The 20,674-nt window shown below is 33.3% G+C and overlaps 1 protein-coding gene across 1 annotated transcript; it reads right to left on the bottom strand.

Moving 5' to 3' along the window:
• Positions 1–2,787: 2,787 nt before the first annotated feature.
• On the bottom strand, positions 2,788–7,949 carry LOC139896123 (D-lactate dehydrogenase [cytochrome], mitochondrial-like). Its single transcript, XM_071878708.1, has 17 exons — positions 7,660–7,949; positions 7,442–7,544; positions 6,985–7,085; positions 6,818–6,866; positions 6,621–6,713; positions 6,292–6,406; positions 6,033–6,093; positions 5,818–5,854; positions 4,698–4,759; positions 4,512–4,608; positions 4,352–4,426; positions 4,125–4,233; positions 3,836–3,945; positions 3,666–3,728; positions 3,452–3,531; positions 3,197–3,371; positions 2,788–3,085 (listed from the first exon to the last, which is right to left on the bottom strand). The coding sequence occupies exons 1-17, from the start codon at positions 7,926–7,928 to the stop codon at positions 2,966–2,968; spliced, it is 1,719 nt and encodes a 572-aa protein (XP_071734809.1). The 5' UTR covers positions 7,929–7,949; the 3' UTR covers positions 2,788–2,965.
• Positions 7,950–20,674: the final 12,725 nt, after the last annotated feature.

Raw genomic sequence — 20,674 nt, 5'->3', positions numbered from 1 at the left:
TATTAGATCATTTGTCGATGGAAATGCTCGCCATCTTCTTGATTTGTCTGTCCTCTTGGCTAGTTTACGTTCAACGTATGGAGTAACCGGTGAAGTAAGACTAACTGATTTGTTGCGATGTTTGAAATACCAATCCTGTATTGAACAACGAAAAAATTCCAACAATATGCAAACGGGTAGTTTACGAGCATGTCTTGATAGAGAGATTATAGACTCTACAAGTGTTGCTTGTAAGGTATGAATACCTAATATGAGTAGATTGACTTCTGGACCATCTATTGATACCATCCTCACATAGCACTTTATAAGACGCTTTCAATCTCCTTCGAAATACATCAAGATGATCCTGAAAATCCGACGCACGGTAAGCCTTAACCATTTTTCAATAGTGCCATTCGAAGAATTTCATCTTGTTGGATTTAGTTTTGATGTTCATGAATAAATGACGTGCGCAATGAGCGTGAAACGCTTCCGGAAACACATTTGCAATGCCGTGTGCTATTGAAGCAGCACGATCAGAAATAAAAGTAATCTCTGACATGCGATCAACCATACCATAACTCATTAAATGATCTATTAGGTTGCTAAAAAACCATGACCAAACACTGTTTGTCTCGCCTTCACCAATTCCATAAGCCAATGGCAAAATTCCATTATTGTCATCCATCGCAACAGCAACTAAATTAGTACCCAGGTACCTACCCTTTAAATGTGCAGCATCGACGATGATTATCCGGCGGACATGTTGCACAAATGATCGAATCTGCATGAAATTTTCACAGTAAAGCAAATATTATCAATGATAACTCATACACCAGGCGCAAGGCGCAAGAAAAATTATTTTGTCTTGCGCCCTCTAAGCGCAAGTCCATCCTTGCGTCCTTGCGTCTTTACTACCTGGCGCAAGGTTTGACTTGCGTCTTTGCGTACCCGCGGGCGCAAGGTGAATCTTGCGTCCTTGCGTATGGTGTACATATTTTAATTGGTTTTTGCTAATATATATTTACTTACAACTACGCCAATGGACATGTAACACATCACAAATTTATTTTCTTTGTCGGTAACCAAATTGGTGATGGATCCTGGGTTGTGGATCTTAAGGTTATGAAGGTAAATTGGAAGCATTCTAAAGGAGTCATCACTACTGCCACGTAACATCTCTATTGCTTGACACTTGGCCCTCCATACTTGATTGTATAATATGCTCACTCTAAACCGATTGACTACATCATCACGTATATCTTTTGGTTTATACTCTCGATTTGCAGCCTTGAACGAACCCATAAGAATACTACCCAACACCTTTTTAGTAGCATGTTTATTGTTTCCCATAATTTGTGTGCGTGAGCATGTATGTATGTCATGCAACTTCTTAACCATAAAGTTTTCAGTATGTCTTATTTTGTATGCACTACATTTCCACTCACAATTTGGCAACAGCATTTAGCGGTGTACCGAGATTTGTCCGACTTTACAGGCTTTATTTGAAAGTTTTCTTCAAGGCATTTTGTAAATAGCTGGTTTAGGAATTCTTCCTTGTTCGAAAACGTTTGACGAACTTTGACCAAATCAGATACCTGATACGTGGTTGGAATTGGGGTCGTAAATTCTGGGTTTTCTTCATCTTGCTGACTGTGTAGAGTTGGCATATTCCAGAATAAATCTTGTTTTTCTTCATCTTCTTCATCTTCATCTTCCTCGTCACTTGCTTCATCCGATTCACTAGACGCAACAACAGGTATAAACGGGTTCTCTATTTTTTTTATTTTACACACGTTCTCGGCGCCATGGTTGAAGAAATCAAATTCTTCTGTGTTTGGAGGTGGTATTTCAGCCTGTTCTTCTTCCAAATGGTGTGTTTCGAGGTTTGGTTCGGAATTGTGTATTTCAGTCTATTCTTCTTGCAGATGGTGTGTTTGTTTGTTTGGTTGAGACTCGAGTATTCGGAGGTTTTGTTGGAGATGGTGTGTTTGTGGATTTTGTTGGGGCTGGAGTGTTTCCAGGTTTTGTTGGAGATGGTGTGTTTGTGGATTTTGTTGGGGTTGAAGCATTCTTACTTTGTCGGCAACATAAATATCAATAGGCTCGTTTGAGACACCGTGTTTTAAAAACTCAAAAAAATCTTCATGATCATCAGTAATATCAAAAATATGATTATTATCAATATATCTCAGCGAAACAGGTGCATTAGGTGGCAAATCAATTTTTTTAAGAACTTTCCTTAACAATACTCTTTGATTTATTGGTTTTTGTGGAACAAGTGGTAGTTTTAATCTGGTTCTAAAACAATCAAGAGGCAGATACATAGGTATGTTGTTAACAAATTCAAAATTACCCCCACAACATACATGAACAACAAATGCTTCATCATTACTACAGCTCATTAATACACAAATTAGTGAAAAAATAGATAAAAGTGTACCTTAACGATGCTCTAATGACATGATCTATTTAGAAATGAAGTGAAATGAAATTGGTTATCTGGATTTCTAACCTCAATAAATACACAGGTACAAAATCTTATCCGTAAAGGTACAAAAAATCTAACAAAATCTTATCCAGAAATCAGAAAAAATCCATCCTGATAAGACGCAAGGCCGCAAGGACGCAAGTCATGAACCTTGCGCCTTGCGTTTGTCCGCAAGGGCGCAAGTCGCAAGGTCGCAAGGACTAATGATCCTTGCGCCTTGCGCGGGCAAATTCTTAAATTTTTTTTTTTTAGGGTTCCGGCTCAGAAAGGGGTAAAAAAATAGACAAATAGGTGATAAGCCCTATAGTTAACACTCTTTTTATTCCATCTAAAAAAAATAATGGTCAATGACATTTATACATAACTACATCTCTATTACTCAATACAAAAGTTAACATTTTATTACAGTAATGAGATAGATTACATGGGCCCAACTGCCCAAGGCCACTTTAGTTTCTATAGTACAACATCATTGCAACATAGCAGTATACAGCTTTACAAGCATATATGAGGAGGAATAAGCTTTCCTGGATTCATAATGCCATTGGGGTCCAAAGCAGCCTTTATCTTCTTCATTGTTCTCAAATTCTCTGTCCCAAGTTCTTTTTCAAGATACTGCAAAAAAAAAAAAAAAAAAAAAGCAATTCAATTTCAAATGATCCCATGAGCATGTGCCATTTTTGAATTTGGTAATTTGGATTCATAAATTTTCAAGGTTATAATCACCTTTATTTTCCCTGTACCAACACCATGTTCTCCGGTACATGTACCTTCCATTGATAAGGCAGCATGAACCATGAAATTATTTAATCTTTCAGCTTCCTTTCGTTGTTCCTCATCTGCCGGATCAAACAAAATCACCGTGTGAAAGTTACCGTCCCCAGCATGAGCAATTACAGTGCTGTTCACATTAAAAGGTCAGATTTTATTACCTTTTCCAACCTACTAAATCTTTTAATTGAATACATCAATTGAACATACCACAACAGTGATGAAGCATCTAGTTGTTCTTTAGATTTGGAGATTAGTTCGGCAAGACGTGATAATGGAACACATACATCCTGAAAAATAATTAAGATATAGATAGAAGTTGACTTTTCTGGTCAATCATAATACATTTTTACATTTCAAATTCAAAAGATAATTTGATATTGCAATTATGCTGTTAAAAAAGGATTAAAAAGAGTTGACTAACCGTTATCATTGCTTCGGAACCAGGTGCTAATGCCAAACAAGCATAAAGAGCTTCTTTCCTAATCTAGAAAGGCAAGGGAGCAAAAGTAGAAATTTTTTTAGATACTGAAACGAAACCCGAAAATTAAAAGAAAAAACAGGGCAACACAGATGCAATTAGTATCATATAACCTTCCAAAGTTCCTTTTTAGCTTCCGGGTCTTCTGCAAAAACAAAATCCGAGCCACGATGTTCAGATGCGATCTTCTGAACAATTTGTGTCTGTTCACGTGTGTACGCTTCTGTAAAAAAATAATATAATTTTTACCAAACATTAGCATTATCAGCAACCCTTATTTCTTTTTTCTAGTCCTTATGTTGCATATTTAATGCATAAAATGTTATGTGGTCAAAAATAGTTGTTTAATATCTATAATATTTGTGGATAGTAACCTTAAAAAACAAGATAGCACTGTTTCACCTGTGCCAATTAACTCAAACATCAAAGTTGGAACTTCAGGCAACTGTTTTCCATTGGCAAGATTTATCGCCTTCACTTGAACTTCATCTAACAGTTCCACCCTTGATACCTACCATGAACAAAAGGTAAAAAAAAAAAAAAAAAAAAAATTGTAACGAGAACAAAAGGTAAAAAATTTTGTAACAAAAACAAAAGGTAAAAAAATTTGTAAGATGTAAAAAGTATACTTGTATGCCAGACAACATAGCTGCTATTGCAACATCAGCTGCATCTTTGACAGTAGGAAAATTGCACATTGCAACCTGCACATTATGACAGTCAATAATGTAACTTCATGAAGAAGGAAAAAAATAAGAAGTGTTATGTAATTGTATCAGACGAGCTTACAATGGAATGTTCCGGAATCTTCTGCAGTCGTAGTGTTACTTCTGTTATTACACCCAAAGTGCCTTCGCTCCCGATCATCAAACGAGTAAGATCGTACCTGCCACGTGCAACTATTCACTTATACAAAACTAATTACATAAGTTTTTTGGTTAAGAAGAAAGACTGGTAATGACGATTAGAACTCACCCAGCAGCACTTTTTCGAGCACGAGATGCTGTCTTAATAACCTCTCCATCTGCTAAGACAGCCTACAAAGTAACTTCATTAACAGGAGTATTCATGATAATAGTTGGAAATGGAAGAAAATGCATATACTTGTACATACAGACGAAATAAGAAATCGTGTTTAACATAAAATAGGCAATGGTCAATCTATTTCTGATTGGTTTGACAAATGGGCAGAAATTGGCCCATTATCCAGTTTTTTGTGGTAGACGTGAGTTATATGATGCTAGTCTAAGTGATGCTTACTGTGGCTAACTTAATTCATCACAATCAATAGCAATGGCCATCTGAATGGCTCACCAGATTCCCAGTTTTTAACTCATTTAAAAGTTCCTGTACTTGATGATGAGCATATTAAAGATTAAGTGTTATGGATCACTAAAGATAATGAAAAGATTCAATACTCAACCAAAAAAGTATGGGTTGATATGAGAGACAATGGGCCAACTGTGAACTGGTCTAAGGTTATTTGGTTTCTTTAGTTCAATCCTAATCATGCTTTCATTTTGCGGTTCGCTGTGCAAAATAGATTGACTACTACACAGGACAAGTTGGCATCCAAATACTACTAGCTAAATGCATATTTTGTGGAGGTCATGCTGATTCACAGGAGCACTTATTCTTTAAATGTGGCTACGCTACACAAATATCGCTGCAAAATGATCTGATTTCAATTGTCAATGTCATAGCTAAATATCTATGCTCGAAAAATATATATGGAATGTGCTTAACTGGTGAAAAAGACTGAATGTGCTCAAAGTTGCTATATTGTGAGGCCTTAAATGGGGCGACAAGGCTCTTCAGTATGTTTAATCCTCTTTTCTGGCCTATATAGCCTAAAGGTATCATGTCATGAAAGATGGGACAGCTTAATTTAGGTTGTTGGGTTGTAAATAGGATTAGTTGTTATTGCAGTTTGTTGTTTTAATTGGCTAGTTTCATTCTGTATTTTGTTTTGGGCAGAAATTGTCCCTAGCCCATTTGATTATTGTAATGGTGTTTTTGATCTATTAATATATTTTGCCTTGAAAAAAAATAACTTCATTAAATAACCAATGAGTTAGAAAGAAGCAAAACAGACCTTCAGATTGATGACGTTGTCACGCATGGTTCCATACCTACGTACTAAGAGCATAAGTACAACTTAAATACTTTGAGAAAAAATTAGAACATACATCTTGGTGTAACATTAGTGTACAATTTTTATTGACTTATTCTGTCTAAAAAAATGCAAACTTTTCCCTCGATAAATGATTTAAATTAAATATAAAACTGTAAACAGGTCATAATGTATACCTTACAGCTAAAGAACCAGAACAACGTGTCCCGCACATCCCTCCAATGGTTGCTCCAGGTCCTACGCATTAGAAATGGATATACCTTGATCACCATATATTAAATAGCAAAAACAAAAAAAAAAACAAAAAAAAAATCAAACAAGAATAGAGTATGGAAAAGGGATTTTAAAAAAAAAAAAATATAGATATATATACAAGTAGACAAGTAGATTAACATGCGTAAAAAAAATATATATATGAGATGTGTAGAAACTAACCAGGGTCAAGAGGAAAGAATAGACCATTCGGTGCTAGGTATTCATTGAGTTCCATCCATCCAATCCCAGGTTCAACGACAACATCCATGTCCTTAACATGCAATGCTTTTACATTCTATAACAACGTTTAAGTAACTTGGTAAGGATGATTAGTCCATAAAGGCTTCTATAATATTGTGCGCGAGTTATAAAAAAAAAAAACTTCACATAGACATAATGTTTACAACTACACACATTAAGATATATTTGTATGTTAAAAATCCAACCAACAATGTGACACAAGGTTGGTCATGTACCATAAGTTTTGAACAAGAAAGGGTGTTTCATACTTTCATTAAGGTCATGTCAATGCAAACACCTCCATTCGGTGATAAAGTGTGGCCTTCAATTGATGTAGCTCCACCATACGGTACAATAGGGACCTAAACACAAAAGATTAAACAACATTATGGTATAAATCAGAAGATATACAAGTTATTTTTAACTTGACAAGTGACCATATGCAAATCAACAGAAGAAAATGGACCTTATGTTTGTTACAAGATCGAACAATTTTAGACACATCGTCTTCAGACCTGCATTTATAGATTTTGAAAGGTGATGGATAGCACGAAATTATTAATTTGTAATCTCTAAAATAATAGTGGTAACTAATTACAAAACATGTCATTTTGAAACGAAGTATTGTGTTACCTCGGAAACACCACAACATCAGGGATATTAACTGCTTTGTGGAAACTGTATTGAGGTTTCCCGTGGAAGTATCTTTCGTCATGATCCAGCGTCATATTATCCTGTAAAACGAGTATAAACATTCGTTCTCAAATTATCATTTCAAAGTATACTACGCAAAAAATTGTCAAGAACCTCAATGAAACTTGGCCAGTGCCTCAAAAATGAGAAGAACAAATCAAAAATAATATACGCCAATTGCGATAGAGTTTAATTAAATGAGTGATTTTGGATGAAAAGTCCAAACGCTATGGTCTTTATACACTTGTGTTTCCACAATGTGTTCTAATCCATCAATCCTGCAAACTACAATGACTTTTATTTTTGGCATTTTTACAAAATGAATTGCTAGTTTGCAAACAAAAATTTGAACTTGTTATTAAGAAAATGTAAACGAATAAGAACACTCAAATATTACTTGACATATAGCCTTGAGTTCACTGATAAGCTCAGGTGGAACTGGTTTATAACTCCCCTTCACAACATGCTCCGTACTATCTTTACCTCCAATTCTCACACCTCTGAAACCCACCAAAATATATAAATAAATTTAAGATTTCTACAAACCCACTTAAATTACACGAAAACATACAAACCCCATGTCACAGAATCATTAAAATATGATAAAGCAAGTACCTTTCTTGAAGATTAGGGGCATCACATTGAGACGGATTATTTTGAATTTGAAGTGCGAGTGACCCACCGGAAACAGCAACAACAACAACTGAAAGCAAAGAAGACATCCATGATCGATTGCTTTTTGATTTGGTTAAAATGGTGTTTTCAAGTACTCTTGATTGAGATTGAAATCGGGGTGTTTGTTTGGAATAAATGAAAGAATTTTGAATCGATTTGATAGGTTTTGAAGAAGACCGGAAACGAGAGAGAAAATTGGAGAACGCCATTGGTTTTTGCAACTTCTTAGAGATGAGTGTCTCTTATGTTTCTTATGTTCTAGATACTTGAACTAAAATAAAGATTTAATTATAATTTATAATAATTAATAATTAAATTAAATTATATTATATTATAATTATAATTATAATTATAATAATTATAATTATAATTATAATTATAATTATAATTATAACTAGACTTTGAGAGCCCGTGCGTTGCACGGATGGCTCTAATTACACTAATTATTAAAACACAAATTAATGATGACAATAACAAATAAACATTGAAAATAAAACATCATATTAGATAATTAAACAAACAATGTCAAGATCCATCTTTCTCTTACCCATCTGTCAAAGAATGCGACCTAATTATATATCTAAAAATATAAGCAAATTCCAGTAGATGAGTTGCACACACAAAGTTGCACATTAATAGTACCCTTCACCTCTTAACAATAAAAAAGTAAGTATATCATCATCCAACTAATGACTCATATGTAAAGTATTGCATTCTTCTTTACATTGAACATACCTACTTTAAAATCATATTCTCTGGTAGATAAATAAATTAACTTGAAAAAGTCATCCAGTTCAGTCGAAGCATTCACCATAAAACCATTTTTCGAATTGTAGCACATAACCGAGAATCATTTATCATCATAACTACAATTTCTATGACATTTGAGTGAACGTGACGAAACGTCAATCCACAACAACCGAAAACGACAACAAAAAATTTGTATATAGTATTTATGGTAATAATTCAACATAACATACATTTCAAACACCATATTAACAGTACTTTAGAACATGTGTTTATTGGTTTGGGTGCACAGGATGATCGAGACGGTGGTAACATGGATTGTAACATAAACCAAGAATCACATAATATCAGTATAGAAGTAATAATTGTTCAACGAAATGCATCAAATGAGTAACATGATTTCAAGAAATCCAAATTGACCTTAAAGTACACAAATACCACTTTATTATTGATGATGACCATAAGTTGTAGATCAACAACCATGATAGTGGTGGTGGCATGGTAAGACTCTTACCTTCCAATGTGGAGGTCAAGGGTTCGATTTCAGGCACCCACAAAGTTATTCTCTATCATGGCCACAGAGGTTCACCTGCAATGACTTCGGACTGCTCGCAAAGCGGGTGGTCGCCCTGGGATTAGTCAGTTATAAAATAAAGTTGGATACCCAGGTTACAAAAAAAAAAGAAAAAAAAACAAGCAAACACTATAACATTTATCTTGCTTCAATAAAAATTACAATAAATTGAAATTCTATAAAAATTGAAGATGGCATTGAATATAAAAAAATAAACAGAAGAAACTAACCAAAGGGGTTTACCTCTTTGCGACTAAAGATGCTTAAGGTTGATTATCCAGCATAAAACCACCACTACCACCCACAAAGTAAAAGCACCACCACCAAAAGCTAGAGTAACCAATAAAATAGTTGACTTTATATATAGTACTCGCCATTTCTGAATCAAATCAAACCCATTATGAAATTGAATCAAATTAAACCCATAATGCAACTGAATGAAATCAAACCCATAATGAAATATGGATGATGTAGATAGTTAGTAGAAAGTAGAAGACAGTAAATTATTGAGAATTGAGCCTATATAATAATCAGTTTTTTTTTTTTTTTTGTAAAGACCTTCGGAACTGCAAGTCAAGAACAAAAAAAAAAAGCAGGACTCTCTCCTTACACAGCATAATATTTAGACTTACACATTTAGCAGAAGAGAGCCACCCATGAATAACATAGTGATCACATTCAGAATAGTATGTTTCATAGACACTGATATTAATTTATGTACAAATGAACTCTTTGTCACCCTAGTATTTGTTAAAGAATTGTTAGATTTTTCAATTAATGGCAAATTAGAAAACATGGCTAATTAATGGCTGCACATATATTTGAGTAAGAATAACTACGTACCTTTAGTGTTGATACTATAAGCCAATTACAACTTCTGCTGCATAGAACCTGCAGATACATATTGCATTGGGTATTAAATTATGGTTGAACACACAATTAATTTATAAATAAATTACTACAATATTTATGCTAAGTAGTAGAGGTACCTTGCAGAATCTTATTTAAACAATTTCAGCGGTTGTTTGTCGAGCAACGCAAATAATTGCCCTCCAGGGCAAAAGTCTATTATCAAGCAAATGTGTGTCGGAGTCTGAGCAGACACCGAAATAGACAGGTTAGTATAGTTATAATAATTCACTATAAATAAAAAATGATCTATCTAAATTAACCGTTAGCTGCATCTACACCCAATTGGTCATACGGGTCGAAGTCTCCCAAAAGGGTACTCTTCAAAAATTGAAATATGCTAAAAACATGTATTTTCTTATCGATTCCATAAAGTCCATGCAGTTGTGAGAAACTCACCAATCAAACATATCAAGTGTATTTTTCATGCTCATGAATTATAGGCAAGAGGTAAAAAATAAAAAATAAATAAATAAATAAAATTATAGAAAAAAGCTTTCTTATCATTAGGTGCAACCAATTATTTCACCACTTGCAGTGATCTACAAAAGCACATGGTAACATAAGGAAGTTTATGACTTATGATGATGATATAGAAAACATGTAAGTAACGAAATAATGATAATATGATTTAAGAAGCGTTGCATTTTGTATTGCTTTCCAAGAAGAATTTTACTTCTTGTGAGGCCTGGGTGAAACAGATTGAGAGTGGATAACCCACAAGTCCTCTGGCCCAAGGCTTCAAGTACAGGGTCTAGGAGTTTCTCATCGACCTTATTAAAATCCCTGCACATATATCGACCTCGTAATTATTCATGTAGGTCTATTTAAAACAACTTATTTGAGTCGCATAGCCGATACTGAGTGACTGGAATAACACGTTTCAAAGGTACAATCTAGACCAAAGCAAAATACAGTACTCAAGTAAACACTGATTAGGAAATGAAGGTCTCATTTACATATGGATATAACGTTGACATATAAACTGAAAAAGTTAAGAACCTTAGATGCAGCTTTTAGAACCCGTGCCGCGCAGACATTAAAAAAAGAAACCAGGTAAGAGCCCATGAGAGAACGACTGATGTACAATTTACCAAAACTATATTGGATGAGAAGACCATGAGATTCTATAACTGAGTGATATCGTAAGCCCCACAAATATCCTCAACCCATACGTTTTCAATAATTACATTTTCCTGATTAGATAATATAAAAGTAAATCTAAACAATGACATGAGTATTGTTGTTGGCATAACGACTTCAAGAATGTTTACTTACTCTAAAATGCAATAAAAAGATAAGTAACTAAAAGTAAAAAGGAGTATAATACCTTGATCAACTTTGAATGTAAACCCGTTAGATCCATGACTGTTAATTAAAATCATCCAGACCCGCAATGATCATATATTATAATATTATAATACAAAAATTATACGCAATCTGTACATAAATATATAAATGACATGGACAAACTTTGTGGTTGAAACTGAACAGATGGCATGATAAAATGAGGGATCACCATAATTGACATGATAGGTTGAAGAATGGCCAGTTTCATCGAAGGTTGTATAATAACAATGGCATATGTTCATGTACATAACGTTCTAAGTCAGACATGTTAAAATAATAATGTCTGGTCCAGGAACGGGTTTAACAGGTAAAAGTCACTCAAAGTCTTACTCTAGATGTGTACAATCATGTAAATCTTTTCAAATAAATAAGTTAATATCATTACTCATGTACTAACATGTTTTATAATCATAGTTAACACATTTATCCTACTATAAATGGAACAGAAAAGCTAAACCCGTCTAGCGTGTTTTAGCGAGTACCAAATTCAATCCTTAATAAAAATGCCCTTTCAAGCCAAATAGCCAAAAAGCCAAAAAGCCAAACCTGTAATAACTATTTACCCAACCTGTCGACCCGACCAGCATGCCACCTCCAATTTGTTTCTTGGTGTGGCACTGATACATGGATACACTGGGTTCCTATCTGTCTTTGGACGATGGAAAGTTTACTTTTGTTTGTATCTTTTTTTTGTTTGGAAAAAAGCATAAAACTATGTATGAATTATGAAATACTAATACAGCAGTATCCATAACTTAAAACGTTATAAAAAGCAACCACATTACCCACACATTTTATCCACTTATTTTTACTCACCAATATAAAATCGCTAATGACTTCGTGCAATTACTCAAAGATTATGACGTATTCAATAAAGCACAAAGCTTGAGAAATAAGTTATTCAAACACAAAACGCATACTACAATCAGCCACCGTATGTAAAAAAGTAAATATAAATGAAGAATTACACACAGATGAAACATTAGGAACAAACATGTGTTTTCTTCACCAGAGAATCTATGCTCAAGTGCAGCTGAAGAACAAACAGTTAGATGCTCACATGACCGATTACATTTGTCAGGATAAATGAACTTCACAAATGCAGAAACTACACGTAAAAAACATACCAAGATAACATACCTTCACTTGCCTCTTTGGCCGAAATCTCATCAACACCATGATCACCAATAGTTGGAAACAGACCTAAGCTCCACATCATACAGTTGGAGTACTGAAGTAGAGGACGACCTATTGATATGTAAGGTGAATCTGAGAGCTATAAACTGATATACTAAAAACAAAACCTACCATATTTAATGAAAATATCAGCATGAAGAATTCTGAGAACCTAAACCATAAACAATACCATATGCAAAATAGACATTGATTGAGAATACCTGTGTTGGTATCTTCTATACTTGGCGTCTGATTTGTGCTTCTATTCTTCAAATCCATAAGTTGAGCAGTAACATTTGCAGTTGAAGTAGTGTTATTTAAGTTTTATAAAAGTTAACCGTCTATTCTACACATAATCGAAGTGATGCATAGGTACACAACTGCAAGAGAACTTACAGAGTAAAAAATTAATAACTAAAGAGGCATTAATATTGCAATTGTATGTAAAGTAGGTCGAAGATTAATTGTTACCTCTTTTGCAGATGAATCATGCGTACCATTTTTAAATTCTTCAATTACTTCTACGACATCTGTAATTCTGCAAAAGTGTGTTGAAACAATTTCACAAAAGTGCAAATAAGACTAATTAATGTGTACAAATATGACCATTAATAGGAAAACATCGTATTAAGGGAAAATAAAGTGAATATCTAACAATGAGAGACACCTGCACATGTTTTCATTTTCGGACGCATGATAAATGGATTTCACAGCTTCAAATTCGCCTAACTTGTATCTATAAAGCATACAATCAAAAACATATATTTCAAATAATCATATCTACCAGATCATCTAATGTGAAATTTAACAATCAAAAGTTAAAAGAATATACAACCTGCAAATCGTTTGCCATCGTTTGCCAATGATGAAGGACAGAGACTTGAATCTGGGCAAACTATCGATCATATTAAACCATCGAAAAACACCAACGTAATTGTTACAACCACCACAAACCTCAGATTTCTTTAGTCTCCGTAACAATCGAACTCATCTTCGTATTCATCATAGCCATTGTCGTCACCATCGTTGAATCAAAACAGAAAATTAGGGCAAAAAAATCAATACAATCGGATGATTACAAAATTTATACCATTAGGTGCGTAAAATTGTAACGGATAAATTAGTGGTAGTGGCGTGTCGATTGCGGCAGTGTTCAGCCTTCATCTTCGGCTTAAAGGGGCTGAGGTTTTCAGATTTTAGAAGAGAGAGAAAGAAAGCTGTGGGTGGTGACGGTTTTGAAGAGGGAGACTTATTGGGACACGCGGCATTTTTTTAGTAATTAACAAAAATTAATTCTGATTAATTTTATGATTAACACGTGGAAGAGTTTTGTCAGGATAATTGTCAGACTGACACCTTAGCAGTGATAGTCACGCTTTATGTGATGAAGTGATTATAACATAAAAAAAAGAAGAGAGAAGGCAGAGCAAGTTTTTTAGAGAGAGATTTATTTTTTCATCCGCCAAAAAAAAAAGTAAGTGAGGTTGAACTCGCGCGTTGCTGTATGAAATATACCAATGAGTATGTAATGTTGACGGCTTGACGCATGTTTATTAAGGTAATCAAAATAACAACACTACACCTTATTTTTATTTAAAACTTGTTTTGCTGTCTAAGATTATACTCCATGTCTCATGTTCATAGTCATTATTCATGTTTTGAACTGTCTCGAATTAATAATCTACTCTCATTAATAAATTAGAATAATAAGGTGAATTTTTCTTTATGTCCTTAAATTTTGCATATAAGACAAAAAAAAATAGTAAAAAGTAAGAAGGTAAAACTGTAATGTAAAAAAAAAAAAATGTGACAGTGACTTTTTTTAACTATGTGTTTTTTTGATCTGTGGACCATTAATATGTGACAGGGGAGTAACTTTTTAATAGTACTAATTTTTATATGTATTGATAATTTTAGCGTTAATAGCTCATTTTATATATCGAACAGTTAATAGCTCATTTTATATATCGAACATTGACTAATAAATTAATGAGATGACTATGTATTTAAGTAATTAAAGAAAAAAAATTATAAAAGAGGACACGCGTGTTGCTATTGAAAATGATTTCGCTCCATCAAAAAAATGTAAGTTAATATTCAATTCATGGACGTTTCGGGCGTACACTATATATGTTTTCATTGGCGTAATATTTAATATTTAAGTAAACATAATATAATGTATTTTAAAGTTACAGGGAAAAAGTAGCTAAACACAAAAAAATAATAACAAACAAAAAATAATAATAAAAAAAGTTGAGATTACTATTCATGAACTAATAACTCATTTTATATATCAAACATTGACTAATAAACTAGTGTTGTGGTCCGCGCTTCGCGGCGTATACACTTTGTTTGGTTGTCCCATTCTGCAGGAAAACAATAAAGGGACTACCATTTTTGACTCGTACCTATTTTTGACATATGAAATTGCAAATTACTTTTAACATTAGTACACAATTGTTGGAGCATACTGAAAACTTGAAGGAGGACATGAGTAGCAGCAGGGAACACCGACAGCGGCATCAGAGGCGGCGTCATCAATCAAAAAGTTTATCCGTTGTCCTCAGTTATCTTTTGTGTGTACCTGAATGTATACATGAGCAAGTGAAAGTTAAAATTTATGGTTCTTAAGCCTTTATTTATTAAATGTGATGACCCGAAAATTTTTGACCAAATTTAAACTTAATCTTATATGATTTCGATACGATAAGCAAAGTCTGTTAAACTGAATCTCAAAATTCTTGAACTATTCAATTACCTTTCGTTTATTCACGATGATGCACGAATAATTATATGTAAATAGATACATATACTATAACTTGAGAACGTAACTAAGTGTTGGGTATATGATACTGTGCATTAATCTTATTTGATTGATTACCTGATTGATATATTTAACTACAGAGTTAAAAGATTATGCCAAACGATTCAAGTAAAAGACATTTACTGAGTCTCTTAAGGATTATGATATCATTACGGGTCTCTATTGAGAGGTCCACGTTGATTTGAGAAATCATTCATTTTTAACGGTATTCGGAACAAATGATAAAGTGTTTGTTTAAATAACGTAACTTGGACACATACAATAATAAGGAATATTAACTGTTGGAATTAGATATATGAATAACCTGTGTTATGTATTTTAAAAACGTGTTTATTAAATATTGAATATATATATTTAAATATAATATTAACTTGGTCATAAAACAATCTGTTATTATATATATAATAACAAATAACGAGACGATGATTTATAGAAGTAAATGACCAAAATACTCGAAAGTTTAAGATATACTTTGAGTGGTATAGTTTAGGAATAATTTAAGACTATATTTTGACAAAGGTACGAGTCGCGAAACGTAATGTACAAGTTTTCTCAACGTACGAAGAGACACTCGAAAAACCGGAACCGGGACATAAGTCGAGTGATGACGTACGACTTATCGGAACAAAAATTACAAGTCAACTATGCATGTGAATTTAATATAATATATAATTAATTATTTAAATTAAATATATTATATATATTATATTAAATTATGTCGACAAACAAAATTACAAAAAATATGTGAGCTGGATCTGACGGCCATGCGATCACATGGCAAATAGGCATAAAATCCATGCAATCGCATGGGCATCAGATTCCAAAAAGTTGCCTATAAAATGCCAGTTTCTGCTCGAGTTATATTTACACCTATATTACTCCCTCTGTAATATTATTATTATTTATTATTTATATTAATATTATTAATATTATTATTATTATTATTATTATTATTATTAAGATTATTATTATTATTTATTTTATTATTATTAGTAGTATTATTATTATTACTAATTATATCACTTAAAATACTACGACGAGGTCATGAGCGTGTCACTTTCAAAATAGTTTTCAAGCGGGATAGAGCTAAGAAAATTATGGGTTATTGCCAAGGAGGTTATGGGTAATGTTCGGGGGTATATTTGTGAATCAAACCTAGTGTTTATCATCTCCGTTGCGTCTACGTACTTTCCTACAATATTGAATCTCAATATTGATACGTAAGCACTCATATTTAACTTTTATATATTAATTGTGTATCCATGTCTAGTGCTCGAGTATATATATTTATACATACTTGTATTCTAAATTTCGTCGTTAAACAGTTTATGATGAATCACCAATTAAATACATATGTTACTGATAAAAGGTATATGATATGCATGTTTTTGGAAAGCTGGCGAAAAATCAATAACTTTTCATTTAGAAATCGCGTAATTTCGGTGAACGAATTAAAAGATATGATCAACTGAATTATGATTGACATTGATTGAAATTGCTTTTGAAACTTGTTTGTAAGAATGATAAATTGGATTTTTGAATATTACCAGGCAAGTAAATGAGTCCATATATAAGGCACGTCTCGTTTTGTTGAATTATTGTCAAAATTGACTTTTTGAAACGACTTTGGATAACTTTTGTATGTTGATCTCGAGCATTAGGATTGTTATACACTATGACCTGACCTAGCTTGATAGACATTTATTTACCAACATATGTTCTCTAGGTTGAGATCTACGGTTATTTGGTAATCCGAGTTTCGATCACATTTTGGTGAACGACTTTATATGCTGCTAAGGTGAGTTTCATAAGATCCCTTTTACTCTCTACATTTTTGGGCTGAGAATACATGCAAATGCTTTGTTAACCGATATACAATATTTATATGCGTGAGTTTCATTGATCCCTTTTTAATTGCTTTTGCAATCTATATTTTTGGGCTGAGAATACATGTACTTTATTTTAAACGCAATGGATACAAGTACATACTAAATTCTACACTGAGTTTGAACCAAAAATCCCTTAGCTTTGGTAACTGTTAACTGCCAATTATAAGAACTGGTGGGCGCGAGTAGTAGTATATGGATCCATAGGGCTTGATATCCCCGTCCGAGCTAGAGCACTAGCCTTTTAACGGACGTATGCTATTTGAGAAGCGTACACGTTGGTTTACGTGTATTATTAAGATGATTATACAAAGGGTTCAAATTATATATACGTTAAGTTTAGTTACCAGGGTGCTCAATTTCATAGAATATTTTGATAAACGTTTCTGGATGAAACAACTGAAATCTTGTTATCCACTTTTATATGCAGATTATGCGAAACACTAAAACTATGAACTCACCAACCTTTGTGTTGACACTTGTTAGCATGTTTATTCTCAGGTTCCCTAGAAGTCTTCCGCTGTTTGCTTATATGATAGACAAGCTATGTGCATGGAGTCTTACATGGCATATTTTTCAAGAAAACGTTGCATTCACCAATTCATCACCATGTACCTTATTTAGACTGCATTGTCAACGGAAGTACTGTTGTAAACTATTATATAAGGTGATTGTTTATATGTAGAAATCATCAGATGTCGAAAACCTTTGATTTAATATTCATTTATGGTGTGCCTTTTCAAAAGAATGCAATGTTTATAAAACGTATCATATAGAGGTCAAATACCTCGAAATGAAATCAATGAATGACGTATTCGGCCAAATGGATTTGGAGCGATCGTCACAGTTTGTATCAGAGCGTTGGTCCTAGCGAACCAGGTCTTGCATGAATGTGTCTAACTGATAGTTGTTAAGATGCATTAGTAAGTCTGGACTTCGACCGTGTCTGCATGTTAAAAGTTTTGCTTATCATTTTTTGTCGAAAATTACATGCTTATCATTCTTAAGTCTAGACACGTTTTACTGCATTGATTGCATAAATAGTGTATAGACAAAAATTCATATCTTAGCGTATCTGTTACTGTAAACTTTTCCTGACATCTTCCGAAAATTTCTCCGTGATTTATGGAATTTGGTATTATATATACATATGTAAATTATGTATTGAAGAATACCAAACTAAATTCTATAATCTATTTCATATCAAAAATCATCTATCTAATTATACAAGATGGATCCCGTATCTAGTTCAAATTCCTTAAATTCCGACAGCTATTCTGATATGGATATTCTCCTGAACTCTGAAGAAAGTGTAACTGGAATGGATCAACCAATTAGCCATCATCTATTCTGGATGAATTGGGGATGGGTTCGTAGCCTACTTAATTATTGGAGACAAGAAGAAGGCGATCCCTTCCATCCACCACATTGCCCTCTTGGCGAAGAACCTGAAGCACTTACCGGCGAACCTGTTCGTAATACCATTTTCTCTCTCATTTCCAGAGTATCTAGTCATGATTATATACTATCTCACATTCTAAATCTTATTCGTCCGCTCGTCCGAATCGACAATCATCCCGGTGTAGTAGAAGAAGTCAACGAGCTTCGCGCTCGGGTAGTGGCTTTGGAGAATATGGTGCAAAGGTTACAAGCACCAGCAGCATCATCGGCATCAACAGTACCACCGACAACAACACCAACAGTACCATTACCACCACCAACAACATCCGCATCGCAAACCTCAACTTCACAATCTGTTCCACAAGCATCAACGTCATACGCACCGTAGTTACCAAGAAATACCAGCAACAATAACCGATGAAGTATTAACTCATTTCCCCTGAAGAAATTTTATGTATATTTAATATATATGAATTTTGAAATCAAAATAAATCTTTTCATACTTAGCTATTACGTGTGAATCTTAACTGGTAGGAACTACTCGGTTAGTTCATATTACTAATATGCAATGATGTACATCCTTCCTTAACAACTTAACCATTGTTAACTACAATCTCTGTTTCAACCCAATGAATTCCATTTCATAATAAACCAAGTGTATTAATCAATTACATAATTGATTTTCCATTTTCAATTTCGATATACTCGAAATTTCCAGAAAACATCATCTATGCCTGGTAAGGTTCACAAAAATTTCACGAGCACCAACATCCTTCACCGAGGAATAACAATAAGAATAAATAATGAAGTATTGATTTCATTAGTGAAAAACTCCGCAAAGATTATGTAATCTTTAATGTTTTAGAGATTAATCATTTCTAAGTCAAGCCGAAAATCAAATGAGTTTAATATGATATTAACTCATTAAATCCGTATTACATCTGAAGAAATATACATACATATATTTTCATAAAGACTGTAATGAAAATTCTTTTTTTATAAAATATTACTTGTGAAATCTTTAACGGGTAGGTAATTCCCGAAAAATATATAAGTTCACAATTAATATGTTATACTGTACATTCTTCAACTTTGATTCAAAAATTATTAACTATGCTCATAGCGATATACAATCGTTTTCATACAAATTCAATTACATATTCTGATATTGACGGATCAGAATCCAAGTCAAGATTTAACAAGTGATATCATTCTTAGATCTCTACATCTTTCAAAGCTATACTTTGACTTCAAAACTGTGAAAGATCTATTAGCATTGTTTTACCAAAAATAACCTTGCAATTCCTTTCCAAAAGTATCCAGTATTATCAACCGTTCAACCAGTCAACGACAACCTTTCAGACTTGAAACTTTGGTATATACGTTTTTGTTACCGGGGAACCTTTTATATCCCACCATATTAGCAGTAAATGTACTAGCGACTCTGTCACTCTGCAATTTGAATCTCTCCGGAAATCACTATATATATAACGCCTATCTTCTGGACTTATGAGATTAATCCTGAACTTATGAAAATCACCCTAACCTACTAATCTGTTCTTCGAATTTGAAAAAGATGATGAAGCAGCAAAAACTGTAAACGACCTTAACAGTCAAAAGTTTCATGATAAAGAATAGTATGGTGGTAAAGCTGAGAAAAAGAGAAAGTTTGGAACTGGAAAACGGATTGAGCAAAGTATGAAAGAGGCTGTGGATAAATCACAAGGACAAAACCTGTCTTCAAAGAATCCAAATGATTCAGTATCTGTTGAAGCCATTAACGAATACCTTGCTTCTGAATCTAAACCCTTGCGGACAATATTCTTCATCATCCTCTGATATTAGAAATTCTAAGATATCATCGTATCTTTCATTATAAATATCCTCCATATTTCTGGAGATAATTTCACAATCATTCTTATCGAAAATCAATTTTCTCTTTACGATATCTGTCTTACACCATAAAAGAAACTATTTTAGTTTCTAAATTCTAAAACTTTCAAGTTTAAAATATAAATGTTTTGAAGTAATGTTGGGAATTGAAGCATGAGTTAATATAATATAATGACACTTGATCAACGTGATTAT

The sequence above is a fragment of the Rutidosis leptorrhynchoides genome, chromosome 3 (genome assembly GCF_046630445.1).
Source record: "Rutidosis leptorrhynchoides isolate AG116_Rl617_1_P2 chromosome 3, CSIRO_AGI_Rlap_v1, whole genome shotgun sequence".
Taxonomy (NCBI): domain Eukaryota; kingdom Viridiplantae; phylum Streptophyta; class Magnoliopsida; order Asterales; family Asteraceae; genus Rutidosis; species Rutidosis leptorrhynchoides.
The sequence above is the reverse complement of the archived record's forward strand: the minus strand, read 5'-3'. Positions and strand labels throughout refer to the sequence as shown.

Coding starts and splice junctions, on each gene's coding strand:
- LOC139896123 (XM_071878708.1), bottom strand. CDS start 7,928: ATGGCGTTCTCCAATTTTCTCTCTCGTTTCCGGTCTTCTTCAAAACCT. Junction 4,609..4,697: donor GCTCGAAAAAGTGCTGCTGG/GTGAGTTCTAAT, acceptor TGCACGTGGCAG/GTACGATCTTACTCGTTTGA. Junction 4,427..4,511: donor AGATTCCGGAACATTCCATT/GTAAGCTCGTCT, acceptor CATAATGTGCAG/GTTGCAATGTGCAATTTTCC.